At 45.3% G+C, this 20,500-nt stretch overlaps 1 protein-coding gene across 1 annotated transcript; it reads left to right on the top strand.

Moving 5' to 3' along the window:
- The first annotated feature begins 11,876 nt into the window (after window positions 1–11,876).
- On the top strand, window positions 11,877–12,784 carry LOC112299981 (polyadenylate-binding protein 1-like 2). Its single transcript, XM_024555187.3, has one exon. The coding sequence runs from the start codon at window positions 12,082–12,084 to the stop codon at window positions 12,682–12,684; it is 603 nt and encodes a 200-aa protein (XP_024410955.1). The 5' UTR covers window positions 11,877–12,081; the 3' UTR covers window positions 12,685–12,784.
- Window positions 12,785–20,500: the final 7,716 nt, after the last annotated feature.

The following is a 20,500-nucleotide window of genomic DNA, read 5'->3' as shown; positions in this document are numbered from 1 at the left end:
TTTAAGGTTATTATTGATAGGTACTTACTTATTGCCATTTTTTCTTTACGCTTATGATTCTCTCCCTCTGTTCTCTCTTCTTCTTGAAGGAGACCCTTTAACATTTCTTGCAGTAGTGGCTTGGTGGTCATGAACTCCTTTATCCTTTGTTTGTTTGTTTGTTTGGGAAACCCTTCATTTCACCTTAAATTATCAACGATAGCCTTGCTGGACAGAGTAGTCTTTGTTGCACATCTTTGCTTTTCATTACTTTAAATACATCATGCCAATCCCTTATGGCCTGAAGTGTTTCTGATTAGATATCATCTGAGAGCATTATGGGGATTCCCTTTTAGGCAAGTAACTGTGTCTCCCTTGTAGCCTTTAAGATTCTGTCTTTGTCTTTAAACTTTGACATTTTAGTTATGATGTGTCTTGGTGTGGGTCTCTTTGGGTTCACCTTGATTAGGACTCTCTGTGCTTTCTGAACACCTGTGGCTTTTTCCTTTACCCAATTAGGGAAGTCCTCTGCCATTATATCTTAAAACAAGTTCTCTCTCCCTTGCTTACTTTCTTCTTCTTCTGGTACCCCTATGATGCAAATGTTGTTACATTTCATGGTGTTCCAAAGTTCCCTTAAAGTATCTTCATTTTTTCAATTCATTTTTCGTTGCTACTTTCATTGGGTGTTTTTTTCTACCTTGTCTTCAAAATCTCTGATAAGATCCTCTGCTTCATTCGCCTACTTTTTTATTTCTTCCAGTGTATTCTTGATGTCAGATATGCTATTCTTCATTTGCGACTTGTTCTTTTTTCATGGTCTCTGTGTCTTTTTGTGTGGTTGTAGTTCTCAGTAAGTTCTCTGAGCACCCTTATAACCATTACTTTGAACTCTATATCTGATAAATTGTTTGCCTCCATTTCATTTAGCTCTGTTTCTGGAGATTTCTCCTTTGCTTTTATTTGTGGCCTGTTTCTTTGTCTCCCCATATTGGCTGTCTCTTCGTGTTTGTTTCTATGTATCAGATAGATCTTCTATGACTCCCAGTCTTCATGGCGAGGCTTAACGCAGTAGGTATCTTGTGGGCCCCAGTGGTGTGATCTCCTGGGTGCACTGGGGATATCCCTTGTTTGGGTTTTGTGGGCCCTACTGTTTTATAATTGAGTCTTGATTGCTGTTTTCCCATTTGTGCATGGGATCAACCCTGAGGCTGGCTGACTATGAGATTACTGTATGTAAGCTGCTATGTGGGTGCTGATCTAAGAAAGACAAGACAAGACAAGAAAAGACAAGATAAGACAAGACAGGGAAGGGGAGGGGAGGGGAGGGGAGGGGAGGGGAGGAAAAGATGGGCTCTGAGGCAGAAGCCTGCCATTCTTCCAAAATTGTGTAGCTTTTGTATCTTATGTTGTTGTAGTTTGTAAGCTAATCCTATAGAAATAAGATAGTTAAAAACTAACAGGAGGGATGATAGGGGAACTCAGGAGTTAAAGATTTTAGCCTTAACTGATAGGCCCTAAGTGACTAATGCATGTGGAAAGCTGTTATTCCAAAATTGTGCAGCTTTTGAAGAAAGACTCCCTTCCTTTTTTGTCAAACCTCTGCCTCCGAAACTTAGCCCAGAGGGTGGCGGTGGGCAGCAGGACCCCACTTGCCGTTCAGTAACACTTGGACCTCAGGAAAAATGCATAAATAGATCATGAAAATGTTCTCAGATCAGGAGAATTAAAGAAAAGCTGAATGAGGGTATAAATTAAGTTGAGTTCAAGCTGGGATATAACCCAGGAGGTTGGACTCCCTGATCCTCCCCAAAGTGAAGTGACACTTTGCTCCTGGTTAGGGAGAAAATGCTAGGCGTCCTTGGGCACCAGATAGGAAAGAGGCTAGGCCTTCAAAAACCAGCATACAAGGGTATCCTCAGGACGGAGGGAGATGACATTAATAAGGAGTCTCTTGTGTTGGGTACTGAATGCATGCCAGGCACTGTGAAAAACATCTACCATACATTTTCACTTCTTTTCATGTTTACCAATATCCCTTTGTATACAATAGGACTCCAAAGGTCAGGACACAAACAAAAAAGGGAAAGCAACTTAACCAAGGTAAGCACAGCTAAGTCATGGACTGAGGTATATCTATAGGCATATTTTTGTTAGCTCACGTCTGTAATTTGCCTCAGATTACCACAAAGAAGGGTGCTAGTTAAAATTGTAAGCATAAGTTGGAGGATAATTGGTTCGCAGAGAGAAAAACATCTGAAATACCATGTAAAAACTGTCAGTCGAGACAGCCCTTTGTCCTTGGTTCCTAAGCAGTGTTGGGGCAAAGTACTTGTTATAAAGAAAATTTCTGGAGAACCAAGACGGCGGCGTAGGTAGACACACTGCGCCTCCTCGCACAACCAGAACTGACAGAAAATCGAACGGCAAGGTAGTCCGACAGCAAGGACATAAAAAATAAACATTCATCCGGACCGGTAGGAGGGGTGGAGACGGGCAGCCGGGGCGGAGAGGACTGGCGTTGCTATGGCGGGACTGAGACTGGCGGAGTGTGGGATGAACGGGGCAGGCAGTCTGACCACTGGCAGACCCTGCGGCCCCACATTCATGCAGATAAACCGAGAGGGCTGGACTCAGAGTGGCAGAGAGCAGGGCAGGCAGAGTGGCGGGTAGCACCCCGCGGCCCCACATTCGCGCACAGATAAACCCGACAAACGGCGGGGAGTAAACCAGACCGCACAACCCAGGGCTCCAGCTCGGGGAAATAAAGCCTCAAACCTCTGATTGAAAACGCCGGTGGGGGTTGGGGCCGCAGCGGGGGAGACTCCCAGCCTCGCGGGGGCGGTCGTTGGAGGGACCCACAGGGGCCTGGGGCGTGCGCGGGCCCGCCTACTCGGGAGCCAGCGCAGGGGGGGCGGGGGCCCAGTTTGATTGTGGGTAGTGGAGTGAAAGATTGAGGTCCGGTGGAGAGTGGAGCGGGCGCCATTGCTCCCTCTCGGCCCCTCCCCCATGTACAGCGTCACAGTGCAGCGACCAGCGTTACCCCGCCCTGGGGAACACCTAAGGCTCCGCCCCTTAAAGTAACAGCCGCGCCAAGACAAAAAAAAAAAAAAAAATTGCCCAAATGACAGAACACTTCAAAGCTCCAGAAGAAATACAACTAAGCGACGAAGAGATAGCCAACCTATCAGATGCACAGTTCAAAACACTGGTTATCAAGACGCTCACAGAATTGGTTGAATCTGTTCGAAAACCAGATGAAAAAATGAAGCCTATGCTAAGAGAAACAAAGGAAAATGTACAGGGAACCAATAGTGATGCAAAGGAAACTGGGACTCAAATCAATGGTGTGGACCAGAAGGAAGAAAGAAACATCCAACCAGAAAAGAATGAAGAAACAAGAACTTGGAAAAATGAGGAGAGGCTTAGGAACCTCCAGGACATCTTGAAACGTTCCAACATCCGAATTATAGGGTTGCCAGAAGGAGAAGAGGAGGAACAAAAACTTGAAAACTTATTTGAACAAATAATGAAGGAGAACTTCCTCAGTCTGGCAAAGGAAATAGACTTCCAGGAAGTCCAGGAAGCTCAGAGAGTCCCAAAGAAGCTGGACCCAAGGAGGAACACACCAAGGCACATCATAATTACATTAGCCAAGATTACACAGAAGGAGAGAATCTTAGAAGCAGCAAGAGAAAAGGAGACAGTTACCTACAAAGGAATTCCCATAAGACTGTCAGCTGATTTCTCCAAAGAGACCTTACAGGCAACAAGGGGCTGGCAAGAAGTATTCCAAGTCATGAAAGGCAAGGGCCTACATCCAATCTTACTGTATCCAGCAAAGCTATCATGTAGAATGGAAGGGAAGATAAAGTGCTTCTCAGATAAGGTCAAGTTAAAGAAGTTCATCATTGCCAAGCCCTTATTTTATGAAATGGTAAAGGGACTTAACTAAGAAAAAGAAGATCAAAAATAGGAACAGTAAAAATGACAGCAAACTCACAGTTATTAACAACCACACCTAAAACAAAAACAAGAGCAAACTAGGCAAACAACTAGAACAGGAACAGAACCATAGAGATGGAGATCACATGGAGGGTTGTCAATAGGGGAGTGGGTGGGGGAGAGGGGGTGAAAGGTACAGAGAAGAAGTAGCATAGATGATAGGTGGAAAATAGACAGGGGGAGGGTAAGAATAGTGTAGGAAATATAGAAGCCAAAGAACTTATAAGTATGACCCATGGACATGAACTATAGGCGGGGAATGTGGGAGGGAGGGGGTGGGCAGGATGGAGTGGAGTGAGGGGGGCGGGAAATGGGACAACTGTAATAGCATAATCAATAAATATATTTTAAAAAAAAGAAAATTTCTTTTATTTGACCCCCCTTACCCTTTATTAGGAATTTGTGAAGAAGTCTTGGCTTCGGGTGGTGGGCACACAATACAATATACAGATGATGTCTCGTGGAATTGTATACTTGAAACCTATATAACCTCATTAACCAATGTCACCCCAATCCGGTTAATTAAAAAATAAAATTCCCAAGAACCTTAATAGGGTTTCTGAAATTCAAACTGAAGGCACATCCTGAGGCCGAGTGGAGAAGTGTTCTGCTCTGGAATTCTGTCTACATATCCATTGAACTCCAAGGTCCATATTCTTTGAGGAATTTAGGCCCAGCTACTTAGGAATATGCAAGAACTGCTGGGAGAATAGCGACTTCATTTCTCATGCCCATCCTAAGTACAAATATCACCAATTATGTTCTCTTTTATGGGGCCTATCTGCTTCTGAGAGACGGACAGCAAAAGGTCAGAGAAATTCTCAAGCTCAGGGAAAGAGTGAGGGGAAAGAGACAGAGAGAGAAAAGGGAATTAGAGAGACAAGTCAAGGCGTTGTTTGTCTCCTGCCCTCAGTCACGCCCAGAAGTGGCCTAGGAGTGTGTCCTATGGAGGCGAGGAGAGAAGGGAATGTGGTCGTGGAGGGCTCCGTCGGGGATGGTAGCTGTATTTTGCATTGTTTTGTTGTCATAAATATCTAAACATCTGAAACAAAAGTAAGATAAATGCTATTTTTTTTTTGTTCATTCTGAGTGATGTGTACCGGGGTGCATGTTCTCTGACTCACTGTAATTGTCTGTGTGCTTTAAAGTCTGTTCATGATTTTGAAAGGATGGAGAAAGACGTCCTTTTAGGAAGACCTCAGAAAGGCTTCAGCTTGGATCCTGGAGTATTCAGAGTATTCAGAGAAGGCTCACAATGACCAGGATGCAGAAGGGTGACAATGGCAAGGTTGGCAAGGGCCAAGTCATGCAGCTTATTATAACTAGGCCATGTTGAGGAGGTTTCACTCTCCTGGAAGTGAAATGAGGAGCTGTTCTGGGTTTTCATGTAAGGGAAGAGAAAAAGAACCATTCATTTCTCAAAAAAGCAGTCTGGCTACTGGCTAGAGAAGGAAGGGGGCTTGGTCAGAGTGGGCGACCAGTTAGGAAGCTATGGCAGGAACCCATGAGAGACATAATGGTGGATGACTCCAGTGGAGTTGGAGAGATTCCAGTGGTGTTTGGTAGGTGGAGGGGATAAGGGTTGCTGAAAGATGAGATAGTGGCTGGAGGAGGATGTGGGACTGTGAGAAGAAGGAAATAAGGGTGCCCCTCCATTTTTATTTCACTTGAATACCTGGGTAGATGGTGATGCTATTCATTGAGAAGGGGAAGACTTCTGTGGCAGGAACAAAGTTAGGGAGTGTAGAGGGCAGGAGGTGAAAGAAGTTCAGGAGTTCCAGTTTTGCCGTTTAAGGACCAATGCCTGAGACATCCAGGTGGAGATATCAAATGGGCAGACAGAAAAGTATGAGATCACAACCACATAACTTCTTTCAATCCCCCCAAAAGTAGGACCTTATACTGTTCCCTTCTCTGCCATATGATGTTCTCACTTAATAATAGTGTGTTTGGGGGTTCCCCCAAGTCAACCCATATGGACCCAATTCGTACTTGTTAATGGTTGCATAGTAATTCATGAAATGGCTGCCCTACAGTCTTCTTCATCCATCCCCCAAACGATGAGTGCTTGTTCTGCGTCCTACTTGGCCCAACAGGAACCCTGTGATAAACATGCTCGTGTGCATGTCCTGATGTCCTGGGCTCTCACGTCTATAGGCCCAATTTCCATTCCTTCTCTGCCCCACATATCAGTCCCCCCCAAGTGGTGTGTTGTATTTAATCAAGACAATTTACTAATGATTGTTATTATTTGTTAAATAACAGAGGCACACCCAAGCACTTTCCCATTCTTCCCAAATAAACGCCTAAGGCTGCTTTTTTGTGGGCATGTATCCCGTGATTATTTTCTTTCGGGAGAATTTGTGGGCACAGTGTGAATTGACAATTCCCCCACTCCAAAATACAGTTATGCTTTTATGCTCTATTCCCCTGAGCATGCTTCCTACAACTATGTCAATGGGAAATTCATGGAAAGAGTCTTCTTTGTGCAGACCCCCCTTTTCAGTGTTTTGATTCATTTTTGCATATAGAGTCGATCTATCCCTCTGCCCACAGGTACTCCCCACCCCTTACGTCCTTCCATTCTTTTGTACTCTTTTCACCCTGCTCTCTGAATGGCATCCCCATGCCTTTCTATTTCTCCCTCCTGGTAGGAAGAAGGAGGTAGGCCATATGAAATGGAAGAGGAGTGCTGGCTCCAAACACTCTTTCAACGTCTCAGTATCTGAACCTATCTCTTTTTAAATTAAAGCTCTGCTGAGAAGTGAACAGAAAGCGAAGTCCAAACCCCAGCACACAAAGTCTTTATTGTCCCGTGTTAAACCACTTCCATGCATGTGCAGCCAGGAGCACCGAAAGCAGGACTGAGTGAGGACATTGAGGCTGGACCACGCAAGCCTAGGAGAGAAGTCACGTTTGAGGTCGGTCCGTTCAACTGCCCGAGTCCTTCTCAATGTCTTCCTATGGCTCGTTATTTTCGACCCAACTTCTAGATGTTGTCCTGTCCCAGGGAATAGCCCTGCACCTTCTTCTGACTATATTCTCTCTAGGTGATCCCGCCTAGGCTCATGGCTTTAAATACTGTCTCCTGTTGTCTCAGTAATTTTGTTTCTGCAGCCTACATTGATAACAAATAGACTTCAGACCCCAATGTGTGCAAATAAGAGCTCTTGACACTCACCCCCGGCTTCTCCCTTCTCCGCATCTGCCACACCCATTGCCCGTTTTGTGTTATGTGAGCGCACACAACACCTCCACGACCAAGGCTTGCAAGAAAATAGTCTCATAGTAATCATTCATTTATTAAGTTTGTTCACCGACTGCCTTCAATCCGTCAGCAAGAGATGTCTCTTCTCTTTCTAAACTAACATGTGAACCCATGCATGATTCTCCAAATTTGTGCTGCCAGTCTGGGCCAAGCCATTGCCATCTCTCACCTGGACTACTGCGAGGGGGACCAAATTGGTCCCCCTCCTTTCCTTTGCTTCCTGCCCACTGGTAGTATGATCCACAGAGAGTGGCCAGGGGAAATTATTGACTATAATTAGATCGTGGCTCTCCCTTGATTCCATCCTCTCTCTCTGGCTCCCCAGAGCACTTTGAGTAAAAACCAAACTCTTCGTCATGGCTCTTTCCCACCACTGCACCTTCCTCGGTTTCCTCCATGTCCTCTTTCACTGGGCTCCGGCCACACTGGCATCTTTTCTGCCTCTCTGGTGCCCCTCTTTTCTGCCACAAAGCCAAGGGAATTGCAGGCCTCCTTGCTGGGCAGGTTTTCACCTGGTTCCTAGCAGAACTGGCCACATTTCATTGTCCTCAGAAAGGCCATCCCTGAAGTTTGACACTTCTCTTGGCTACTAGATAACATGTACCAAGTAATCTTATTTCTCTGAGGGCATCTGCAGGAACCTTTAAGTATGTTTACATTTCCCATGTGTTTATTTGCCTGTCTTCCCCACCAGAAGATAAAGTTCCTGAGTGCAGGGACCCTCTGAGTAGAAGAATGCCTGGTACACTTAAGGCCCTCCATAAATACTCGTGGAATCACTGAGTGAGTGGAATGAATAACACTTCCTCCCACAAGAAAGGGACCTGTCCCTCCCTCCACTGAAGCTCCACAGGGCTCTTCGTGTTTGGCCTCTGTCACAGTGCCTACTAGTCAGACCACTTTTGGTTGCAGATGGCCAGCAATTATTGGGGCGGGGGGGGGGGGCGGGGAATGAGGGAATCCCATGGTGACGTCGTCTGGGAGAAAGGACTTGGAGAGCAATGCCTTAGCTGCTCTCCTTGTCACTTCAGTAGCCCTGTTTCTGTTGCTGGAGATTCACGGGTTTAGGGATTGTCTTCAGGATTGACAGGTTTGGGGATTTGCTGGCCACAGCATGACTTCCCAGAACCTCTCCCTGCCCTGCTGTTCCACTGATCTCCGTTGGCTCTGTGGGCTGTAAGTCAAAGCCAGGGAAGGAGATCTTGTTGAGTCCTGGTCCTTGAATTGCACCCACCCCCTGCCGTTGTCATTTTTGTTCCCTAACAATGGGCTAGGAAGTTCTTGTCATCATCCCCACATTCCCTAACCCTTAGCAGTCATGGCTTGCCCCTTAGCCTATGCCTTTTCTGGTCCCTCCTTGGATGGCCAGCTGTTATGGTGAGGTACAGCTGATCTGCCTCCTGCGTACAAGTTACCTAGACCCCCTTCACCCAGAGATGGCTCCTGACAGCAGTCACAGTGATCACTTTGGTCGGGCACCAGCTGTATAACAGGCTTTTCCTAAGTGTCTGTCCTTTCCCTTTTCTGGCACTAGCCCTGTTTAGGGGCAGAGGGCTGGACTTTGCAAAGTGACTAGGTATCTGTCTGTGTGTCTGCTTCTCAGCTATCTTGGGATGCATTCCAGGCAGCTATGGGAAAGTTCTTACTGCTTCACACTCCACAGTGACTCAGTCAGTTCCACAGGTTTAGGGTGGTTCTATCATGTGCAACTCCCCAGACCCACCAATACTATCATCACAGAAAACAGCTTCACTTATCCAAAGAAGGTGGTGCATGGATGGGAGTGAGGAGGAAGAGAGAATATGTGCTGTTGCAACGGAATTCCTTAGCCACTCTCTTCCAATCACATAGCACCTACAGCCCTCTACTGGCATTTCTGTTTTATGTATATGGGCAGCCTGAGCTTTAGTGGACTGAGATGCCCTGAGGGGAGGCACTATGGTTTGATGATTTTTTTAATAGCTGACCCCCACTGCAGTTCACAGTTCAATGCCAGGCTCACGGTAAGCCTGAAACCCCTATTCATGGAAGGAAAGGAAGGACAAAGGCAAGGGTCGTTCTGACTCTTCACAGGAACTGGCCACATCCGACTGTCTTCTTTTTGTTCTATCAGCTCTCTGTCAGTTGTGTGTGTGTGTGTGGGGGGCACACATGGGTCTCTATGTGTATTGATGCCCCCCCCCCAATTTTAGCAAGATACAATTGACATATAGCATTGTTTAATTTTAAGGCATAGAGCATAATGATTTGATACATGTATATATTGTGAAATGACTACCAGAATCACTTTAGTTATCCATCACCTCACATAGTTACACATTTTCCCCCCTTGGGATGAGAAGAACTTTTAAGATCTGCTGTCTTAGCTACTTTCTGCATTGATGTTCAATTTGTACCCTTTCTGAAGATGTGATCATACTGATTCCCTCCTTGAATGTGCTAGGTGGTGCCTGTTGGCTTGGGTATGGAGTCCAGGCACTGTCCCTTGCTTTTCAGGGCCCCACACCTTCCAGCTCCATCTCAGGCCACAGGGCCCCTGGAGACCATGAGGTCTGTCCAGTACAGATTTCAGGCATGAACATAAATGACCATGCATGCGCCAGCATGCCCCAGGGTCTTGGACACAGAGTGAGCTGTCTGTCTGGAATGCCTTCCCTCCTGCCTCAACATGGTAGACTGCTGCTCATCTTTCAGAGCTCACCTTTGGGGTTTGACCTTCTGTGCATCCTCGCTTGGTTCCTACCAGGAAGAGTTAGTGTGTGGGTTCTCCTTTCTAGAGGAAGTGGGACTCTCGTCTCTGTTACACGCTACTCTAATGGTTGCTCACTTGCTTGTCCCTTCAGCATTTGGCCCTGTGTGGTGTCTGTGCCCCCACAGCACACACTGGTCACCTTCTCTTACCCCACCCCACAGCTCCAACACAGCAACACACAGTGCTCACTTATGGCATGGCTTGTCCCTTAGTCCCCAGTGCCAAGTACTTGATCAGGCTTCCATTAATACTAGCCGGTGAGCTGCGACCAGGCACCCCATTCTAGAGCGATTTCAGGGTTGAGTTTTGCTTTGAACATGGATGTGCATTCCTTGGTTTGTGTTGGGTACCTGAGCGCCTTGAGCTGAGAGCCAAGAGCAAAGAAGCACCTGCTCTGGACCAAGCCATGTCCCCAGTCCTTGGTTCATCTTTCTGCAGGGCTTCAGTAAAGACAGCAGTGTGAACAGGGGGCTCTTGCTTCCTCCCCTTCCGGGCTGCATTTGTTGAGACGGGGGGGGGGGGGGGGGGGGGGGGGGGGGGGGGAGTGGGAGGAGTTGGAGGGCTGAAAAACCTAGGCCCCCAGGTCTCCCATAGTCTGGAGCAAGGGCCGGGTTTCCAGCCCAGACTGTGTGCTCCCAAGGACAAGCTCAAAACCAGACTGTGTCCTTCTGCGCCCCAGGGCCCTGCATCCTCAAGGACCGACATGCAACTTGCTCCATAGATACTTGTGGTGTGGCATTATGAATATGTGAATATGTGTTCTTCTGTTCTCTATTCCCTCTTTTGCAAGTGTTGCAGAGGAGGCAAAGAGCTGGGAAAGGGGGAGGGATGTTTGAGAAAATGGGTCAGCAGAGTGCAGGAGAGTTTGCCCCACTTGCCCCAGCTCCCACTCAAAAAAGGAGTTGTTTCCCTGGTGGCAGTGATGTTGGAGAGTGTGTGTGCACGCTGAGGTGGGAAGAACCCACCTGAATGTGAGGAAAACGTTTTGCTTGGCTTTGTTCAGGCCAGGCAAGTGTGTTCACAATGCCACCCACCCCCTCTTACGACGCAGTTGGTCCAGTCACTTAAATGTTCTATGGGGTGAGGAGGAATAACACAAAACACCCTAAACCGAACCTGTATTCCCTCAGTGCACCGTGGAGCCCTTTCCCTGCTGCTGCTTCATAGTGTTTAGGCGACCTGAGAGGCTGAGGACTCACACCCACGTTACCCTCAACCCAAGCCTCCCGGTCCTGCCCCCTCCCACCGCCCGCAGCCCCGCAGCAGCCACAGGGGGAACCAAAGAGACAGAAGCCTTCCCAGCTGCCCGGACCGCACACGCCAACACCCCCTGCCCCCCACCACGCGCCGCCCTCCCGCGCCCCGCACGCTTGCCGCCCACGGCTGAGCAGCGGCAGCAGTAAACTGGAGGCTGCGGCGACTTGCAAAGGCGCGCTCCTGGCAGTGCCTGCCATCCCAGGTGACTTGGTCTCGCCAGGTCTGCTGGCCCAGGGTCCAGGGTCCCCTGCCCCAGCACGTCCCCGCCCCGGGCTCCGGAGCCCACCAGCCCTCCTGCCCTCTCCTGCCTCGACACCCCCCACCAGATTGAGGGAAGGGAGGTCGCGGCAGCGGCCCGGCAGCACCGGCGACCGTGGCGACAGCTGCGACAGTGGCGGCGGCGGCGGCGGCAGCGGCGGCGGCTGCAGCGGCGGCGGAGGCTGCGGCGGCGACCGTGGCAGAGGCGGTGGCGGAGGCCTCGGTGGCAGAGACGGAAGCAGAAGTGGAGACTGAGGTGGAGGCAGAGGCCTCCGTAGAGGAGGCAGTGGCAGAGGCCACCCTGGGGGAGGCGGCAGCAGCGCTGGCCGGGGACGAGGCAGAGGCCGCTCTGGCGGCAGCAGCCGTGGCGGTGGCAGAGGCCAGTGCCGACGAAGCCTCTGCAGCAGCCGAGGCTGAGGCGCCCGCACTGGACGAGAAGGATGCTGCTGAGGATTCGGAGGCGGAGGCGGAGGCGGTGGCAGCAGTGGAGGCGGCGGCGGCGGCTGCAGCCACCGCGGATGTGGAGACAAGCGGGGGCTCCGAAGAGAACCCAGACTTTCCTATGGCCTCATTGTACGTGGGGGACCTGCACCCTGAGGTGACAGAGGCAATGCTGTACGAGAAGTTCAGCCCCGCAGGGCCTATCCTTTCTATCCGCATTTGCAGAGACAAGATCACCCGCCGCTCCTTGGGCTACGCATATGTCAACTACCAGCAACCGGTGGATGCCAAGCGCGCCCTGGAGACCCTGAACTTTGATGTCATCAAGGGCAGGCCAGTGCGCATCATGTGGTCCCAGCGGGACCCCTCGCTGCGCAAGAGCGGGGTGGGCAACGTCTTCATCAAGAACCTGGGCAAGACCATCGACAACAAGGCTCTGTACAACATCTTCTCGGCGTTCGGCAACATCCTCTCCTGCAAAGTGGCCTGCGACGAAAAGGGGCCCAAGGGCTATGGTTTCGTGCACTTCCAGAAGCAGGAGTCCGCTGAGCGGGCCATTGATGCAATGAATGGCATGTTCCTGAACTACCGGAAAATTTTCGTTGGGAGATTCAAGTCCCATAAAGAACGAGAGGCTGAAAGGGGAGCTTGGGCCAGGCAGTCCACCAGTGCTGACGTCAAAGATTTCGAGGAAGACACCGATGAAGAGGCCACCCTGCGATGAAGACATCCCAGGAGCGAGCCAGCCAGCAGAGCCAAACCTTGGCTCCGACTCGGTTTACAACCCGCTCTTTGTCCCCCTAACCCACCAGCAGTGTGTTGTATTGAGAGTGCAGCGCTCTCGCTCTCTCCCCCCCCCACCCTCCCTTTCACCCTCTATCTTCTGTTCTCTTTCCTTCCTCCCTTTCCCCCAAACTCACCAAGGGCGTTGTGAATAATCTTGCTACTCTGTGCCATTTGATCAACTAGACGCTGCCTCCTCTCCTCCTGGTTTGGTTTTAGAAAGCACCTTCTTGCTTTGTTTACTGCACAGGTGATACCATTCATGGTAGAAACATCAGAAGGGGAGAAGGAAATCAGATGAGGGGAAGCCAAGAGAGTAATTGCTACCCCTTATCCTGCTACCCAGAGACAACTACCTGTACCTTTCTGGTGTGCTGTTTCTCCAGGCTGTCTTCTGTCCCTCCCTCCCCTCCCCATTCTCACCCCCTACCTCTCCTTCCCTTTTAACACACTGTTACAGACCGGATCATGTATGTGGTGTTTCTGAACATGCATTTTCACAAACTAAAACCAAACAAAAATCAACTCCCTGAACTTCTTTCCATGGCATTCAACAGGCTCCTTGAAATGTCATATTCAGTGCCTGCAGAGTGTATCGATGGATCTTCACATTTCTGGAACCATTCCGGCATCGTTGGACATTCAGGTGGTGCCTAGCTCTTTCCCTATGTTTAAACCCAACACCACATACTCTGATGAGTGACTCCTTCCTTGTCAAGCCAAATCTTTGCTGGCATACCAGACAGTCATACTAACTGCGGACTTGTAGGATCCACATATGGACAGTTTAAACACTTTCCCTGTCTGTCGCCAAAAGACCCCTTCACCAGTGTTGTACTGATTTGCATTCATGCCTACCAGCACAGCTAGTAAAAAAGAGTATGCCCGTTTCCCCTGCATAGTCTCCTGGTAACTGTAATTGATGTGTGTGAGCGTGTGTGTGTTGGCCAGCTGGATGAGCTGCAAATGGCATTTTGCTGTCCTTGGTTGTTTTCCTGGATTTAAGTACTGCGTATCACCTCCTTCCCCTGTGCCTACTTCCTGCCATTTTCCCATTGTCAAAAACAACAACAACAACAACAACAACAAACAACAACAAAAACCCCAAGAAACAAACAAAAAACTCAGCTTCATTGCAGAAAAAGAAATCACAAAGCAGACAAGTTAGCAGAAGGACATTGATGTCGCTGGTTAGGAATCCATCCTTATGACCACCCATGTCTTCCTCAATCATTTTCAACTGCACCAGCCCAATATTTTTCACGTGATATATATGTGAATTTTAATGTATATACTGTTTCAATATCTGCTTTTTCAGACATAAATATATAATGTAGATATATATAGATGTATAGTTAGATATTCTCCAACTTCTTTTCACGTCATTAAATATTCTTCTAAAATACTTTCCTTGGTTGTTTAGTATTCCAGTGTATGGGTTAGATAGATGAATAGATAGATGTATGTATGTATGTATCTATTTCCATATTTAGATATAGATATGTGGTTTTTTCACTGCTTTATTATTGTTGAACATTTTAGTGTTTTTTTCCTAATCTAAACTCAAACTGCTAATATCATAGTGCACATACCTTGTGTACATTCAAGATTATTTCCTGAACAAACATTGCTAAAAGAAGAGTGGAAGGCTCAAAAATGGAAGGTTCAAAGTCTTTTCATTTTTTGCTCCAGTAGTGCACTATTGATGAGAATGCAGACTGGTGCAGCCACTTTAGGAAACAGTATACAGTATCCTTAAAAAGTTAAAAAAAGAAATCTGTTTTACCCAGTGATTCCACTTCTGGGAATATATCTTAAAAATCTGGAAGCACCAGTACTAAAAATATATGCATCCCTATGTTCATAGCAGTGCTATTTACAATAGGCCAGATTTGGAAACAGCCCAAGTACCCATCAGTGAATGAGTGATAAAAAAGCTCTGGTACATTTACAGAATGGAGTACTACACAGCAGTGATAACGAACCAACTCTTACCCTTGTGGCAGCTTGAATGGACCTGGAGAACATTATGCTAAGTGAAATAAGCCAGTCAATGAAAGACAAATACCACACAATCTCAGTTATATGTGGAATCTAGTGAACATAATAAACTAATGAAAAAATAGAAACAGAAGCATAGATACATGGAAAAGACTGACAGCTGCCAGAGGTGATGGGAGGGGACTGGGTGAAAGATGGTTGAAGGATTAACCAAGAACATTTATGCATGATCCACTGACAGGGACAAGGATGTAGAGATTGACTGAAGGATGGCAGGCGGTGGGGCTGGGTGGAGGTGAGCAGAGGGTGAGTGGGGACAACTATAATAGCATAAACAATAAGAAAAAATAAAGTAAAATACTTTTTTGCTCATTATTAAATGTCTATTCACTAAGATAGTAGTAATTTACCCCCATCAGGTCGCAAATATTGTGAAAGGTCCTGAATGGACACCTGGACAATTTTCTGGACTTGCTATTGCAATTGTTTTTGCATTATTGCAAGATTTTATAAGGGAAATTATACCTATTCATTTTTATTTGTTTTTATACCAATAATGCTGTATCATAATAGAAACGTTGTTAACTTATAAGGAAAAAATTCAAAATCACTCCAAATTCTACCACTTGACAAAAAATTTAAAACACGTGAAATATGTACCTACATAAATAATACCTTCAAAATGTAATATATATTGTTTCATTGTTGGATACTTGCACTATAATTGGTGTTATCATCTTTAGAAATTATTAAATATTTTCTCTAATCTGTTTTTACTTTATGTTCCATGTTACAGATGAGCTATTATTTCTAAAACTCAATTCCTTTATGTGTGTTTAAATTGTTTCCCCCCCCCCCAGGTAAGATTAGCTCTTCCAGGAAAATATTTGTAGCTGAATGTTGGCTCACACGTGGAAACATTTAATTGCCAAATATATCATGCCAATTTGTTGCTGAATGCTTCTTCCACAAAGGTTATGCCCATGAACAGTGTAAGAGAATATATTTCCCTGCTCATTTTCTTTATATTTTCAAGTTATGAGAAATTGGTTAAACTTGTGGATTTTCCCTTTATTACTTTACTTTACAAATGCATTACTTGAAAAAGAGGATATACATATTAAATATACACAACAACCACTTTGAAGTTAATTATTTTTGTCCTTTCAGACTTTGCCTATATTTAAAACAAATAATATAGCAAACATATATGAAGGACCCATAGACATGGACAAAGGTGTGAGGATTGACTATGGGAGTCAGGAGTGGGCTGGGTGAAGAGGGGCACAGGGGGAACATTGGGGACAACTGTAACAGCATAAACAATAAAATATTTTAAAAAACCAAATATACAATCACACCAAATGTATTCTATCAAAATTTCATTTTTAACATATTGTAAAGGCATCTAAAACATCTTTGGTTACTCAATATTTTCTCACTACTCACTGTCATTGCATAGGTGTATCAGAATTTGTTTAAATGTGTTTCCTTACTTTGGACTTTAAAGTAGTTTATAAATTTTCTCTATTAAACCCAATCTGTGATGAATAATTTTGCTGCAGAATTATTGTACTTAGGTAAATACATAAATGTATAATTGAAAAGCAGAGGTATTTAAAAAAGTTTTAACAGTACCATCAAGTGGCATGATACACAAATTTAAACTTCCACTGATACTCTGGAAGAATGCCCATATTCCTGCAGGTGTTCTTCCCTCGCTATTATTATAACTTTATTTTCCCTATTATAAAAACATAAAAAACATACCTGACTTTTTGTTTCCCTTTTTCAATTTGTATAAAATATATTATTTTGTTTGTTGTTTAAGGAATATAAATTCACCTTTAAAAATTAGCCCCTGGTGTGGTTCAGTGGTCAAATGCCGGCCTGCAAATCAAAGGGTCGCTGGTTCGATTCTCAGTCCAGGGCACATGCCTGGGTTGTGGGCCAGGTCCCCAGTAGGGGGTGTGCAAGAGGCAACCACACATTGATGTTTCTCTCCCTCTCTTTCTCCCTCTCTTCTCTTCTCTAAAAAATAAATAAATAAATAAATAAAATTATACGGTGCTTATAGGCAAAATAAAGAAAATAATAACATTGATAATAAAAACATTTACGTGTTTATGTATACATATATGTATATAATAATTGCATTGTATAATGCATACATTATTACATATGATTGATATATATTTGGTATGAGGTCTGTCCAGAAGGTATCCAGTCATGTAATGTGAAAAATAGAGACATTTATTGAAGAAGATACAAATACAAGAAACACTTTACATAGGACAGTGATGCCTCATTCCCATTCACAGTAGGCCTTGGGACCTCACACTGTTCTCCCAATTACCATCAGCTGCCCCTTTGTGTTTTCCTGAATTTCATCAACAGTCTGAAATTTCTTTCCTTTTATTAAAAAAGATTTTATTTATTTACTATTAGAGAGAGGGGAAGTGTGGGAGAAAGAGAAGGAGAGAAACATCAATCTGTGAGAGATACATTGACCAGCTGCCTCTCACATGCCCCCAACTGGGGACCTGGCACACAACCCTGAGATGTTCTCTGACTGGGAATTGAACCTGTGACCTTTTGGTTCTCGGGCCAGTGCTCAATCCACTGAGCCACACCAGCCAGGGAGAAATCCTTTTCCTTTCAAAGAATGAATTTAGTTTTGGGAAAAGCCAGAAGTTGCAGGGCACCAAATCTGTGCTGTAGTGGGGCTGAATCGCCTGGGTGATTTGATGTTTTGCCAAAAAACTCTGCACAAGACGTGATGCCTGAGCAGACGCATTGTCGTGATGAAGCTTCCAATCACTAGTTGCCCATAGCTGTGGCCTTCTGAGTCATCTGAATAGTTTCAGCAAGAATGTTCAGACTTAATGCAAAATTTGATGCAGATTCATTGTTCTACTCAGTCATTTTGAATGCTATGGCCACAGAGTACACATCATCACTCAACAGCACCTACCGCCCCCACTGACTATAGTAGTAAAGTTGTCACTCTTCACTCATGTGCATTCCAGTCCACTGTCCTTGGCTGCCTGGTTACACAGATGTTCCTACAAACAGTTCTCATTATATTAACAATGGCTGGTCTTTTTCTGGACAGACCTTGTATATAAAGTATCATGTCATATTTTACATCTTCACATTTTTCAAAATCTTTATTCAATAATAAATAAATCTTGGTTATATTTTATGTTTATTTTTTAATAATTTATTTTTAGTTTTTGTAATTCCTATGTTATTTTATTCCCTCTTTCTCATTTTTCTGCTATTGTATTACATGTTAAATGTATGAACATTAATGAAAATGTGGAATCCAAAATAGTGGAGTACTCAGTGGAAGTTACACTAACCTCTTCCTATGACCAATCTAGAATTACAAGTAAATTGTAGAGAAATCACCTGGAACAAGCAACTGAACGATAGCAAGAGAGAAGACATAACCACAGGCAGACAGAAGAATCAGCTTCAGCACAATGTGACTGGTAGGGAGTGCAGCGGAGACACAAGAGGGCTGGCTTGGCACACACAGGCAGCAGCTGAAGAGCCAGAGGGATATATAAGCATCTGGTTGGATCCTCCTGAGAAGTGTGGGGTCTAAACCCTCAGCTGGAATCCCCAGCCTAGAGAACCAGAGCATGAAAAGTACACTGATACCATCCAGCTGCAAAAAGCGGCAGGGTTTCTTTCTGCCAGAGATGGACAGCTGGAGACGCAAAGAGCCGAGTAAAGGGCCAACACATAAATTTTCATTTGCAGTCACTTACAGTTGGCTCCTGCAAAGGGAGGGACAGAGTGGATTAGAGACGCTTGAGGAAAGACAGGGGACAGAGGCTTGGGGAGAGACCTGAGAGATTAGCTGCCCAGATCCTGGTGCTGAGTCATCCCCCTACTGTAGCAGCCATCTTGCACAGGGAGACCACTTGCCTCACCTCCAAGTAGCAGTAGCCTGAGGGGAAGCAATAGCCCTGACCCCAGGAAAGATTCTGCCTCACCCTGTGGTGCTTAACCCTAACTACTGAGTGCAGAGTGAATAGAGTAACAACTGAAGGAGTCAGCCACAGACAGTAAAATCTCTGGTAGTCTCCAACAGGCTGCCTAAGGTCAGATGGGGTCACCATCTGACATCACCAGAGGTAGATCCAGAAAGAAAAAACCAGTGGTAAACACTAGATGCTACTGAGACAAAATCCACCATGGTCTTCTCCATGATTTGTGATATTTTCTTTCCCGCATAGCTTTTTAACATTCATTTCTTGTCCTTCAAGTTTGTGCATATTAAGTCACTGGATTTTATACTACAGTTTATTTCAATTCACATATTTTGCACCTCCCTTCTCTTACCCCATTTTACCTCCTTTCTTCCTATTATTTTCATTTTAAATTTTGTTTTACCTCTTACTATAAGTTCTTTCGATTCTGCACTCTTACTGTTTCTCCCCCATCCAGCCTCTCAAAACCAATGTTCATGTCAATGGTCATCCACATTCTTTTTCCCACTATTAAAATACCAGCATTCTCTCTCCATCTTTAGCAATCTTTGCTCATTCGTTTTGTGGATAGGGTAGTTGTTGCATTTTTCCAATATTATCTCTAGATCTTCACTATTTTTGTATTTCAAATATCAAAATTTTAAAAATATATTTATTGATTATGCTACTACAGTTGTCCCATTTCCCTCCCTTCACTCCATTCCATCCTGCCCACCCCCTCCCTCCCACATTCCCCCCCTATAGTTCATGTCCATGGGTCATACTTATAAGTTCTTTGGCTTCTACATTTCCTATACTATTTTTACCCTCCCCCTGTCTATTTTCTACCTACCGTTTATGCTACTTATTCTCTGTACCTTTCCCCCCTCTCTCCCCCTCCCACTCCTCTGTTGATAACCCTCCATGTGATCTCCATTGCTGTGGTTCTGTTCCTGTTCTAGTTGTTTGCTTAGTTTGCTTTTGTTTTTGTTTTTGTTTTAGGTGTGGTTGTTAATAACTGTGAGTTTGCTGTCATTTTTACTGTTCATATTTTTTATCTTCTTTTTCTTAGATAAATTCCTTTAACATTTCATACAATGAGGGCTTGGTGATGATGAACTCCTTTAACTTCGCCTTCTCTGAGAAACACTTTATTTGCCCTTCCATTCTAAATGAAAGCTTTGCTGGATAGAGCAGTCTTGCATGTAGGTCCTTGCCTTTCATGATTTTGAGTACTTCTTTCCAGCCCCTTCTTGCCTGTAAGGTCTCTTTGGAGAAATCAGCTGACAGTCTTATGGGAAGTCCTTTGTAGGTAACTGTCTCCTTTTCTCTTGCTGCTTCTAAGATTCTCTCCTTCTGTGTAATCTTGGCTAATGTAATTATGATGTGCCTTGGTGTGTTCCTCGTTGGGTCCAGCTTCTTTGGGACTCTCTGAGCTTCCTGGACTTCCTGGAAGTCTATTTCCTTTGCCAGACTGAGGAAGTTCTCCTTCATTATTTGTTCAAATAAGTTTTCAAGTTTTTGTTCTTCCTCTTCTCCTTCTGGCACCCCTAGAATTCGGATGTTGGAACGTTTCAAGATGTCCTGGAGGTTCCTAAGCCTCTCCTCATTTTTCCGAATTCTTGTTTCTTCATTCTTTTCTGGTTGGATGTTTCTTTCTTTCTTCTGCTCCACACCATTGATTTGAGTCCCAGTTTCCTTCACATCACTTTTGGTTCCCTGTACATTTTCCTTTGTTTCTCTTAGCATAGGCTTCATTTTTTCATCTGGTTT

This window comes from Desmodus rotundus, chromosome X (genome assembly GCF_022682495.2).
Source record: "Desmodus rotundus isolate HL8 chromosome X, HLdesRot8A.1, whole genome shotgun sequence".
Lineage (NCBI taxonomy): Eukaryota > Metazoa > Chordata > Mammalia > Chiroptera > Phyllostomidae > Desmodus > Desmodus rotundus.
Note: the sequence above shows the minus strand (reverse complement) of the source record. Positions and strands in the feature narration are given on the sequence as shown.

Bases quoted from the DNA above. Each gene is read 5' to 3' on its own strand.
- LOC112299981 (XM_024555187.3), top strand. From the start codon at position 12,082: ATGGCCTCATTGTACGTGGGGGACCTGCACCCTGAGGTGACAGAGGCA.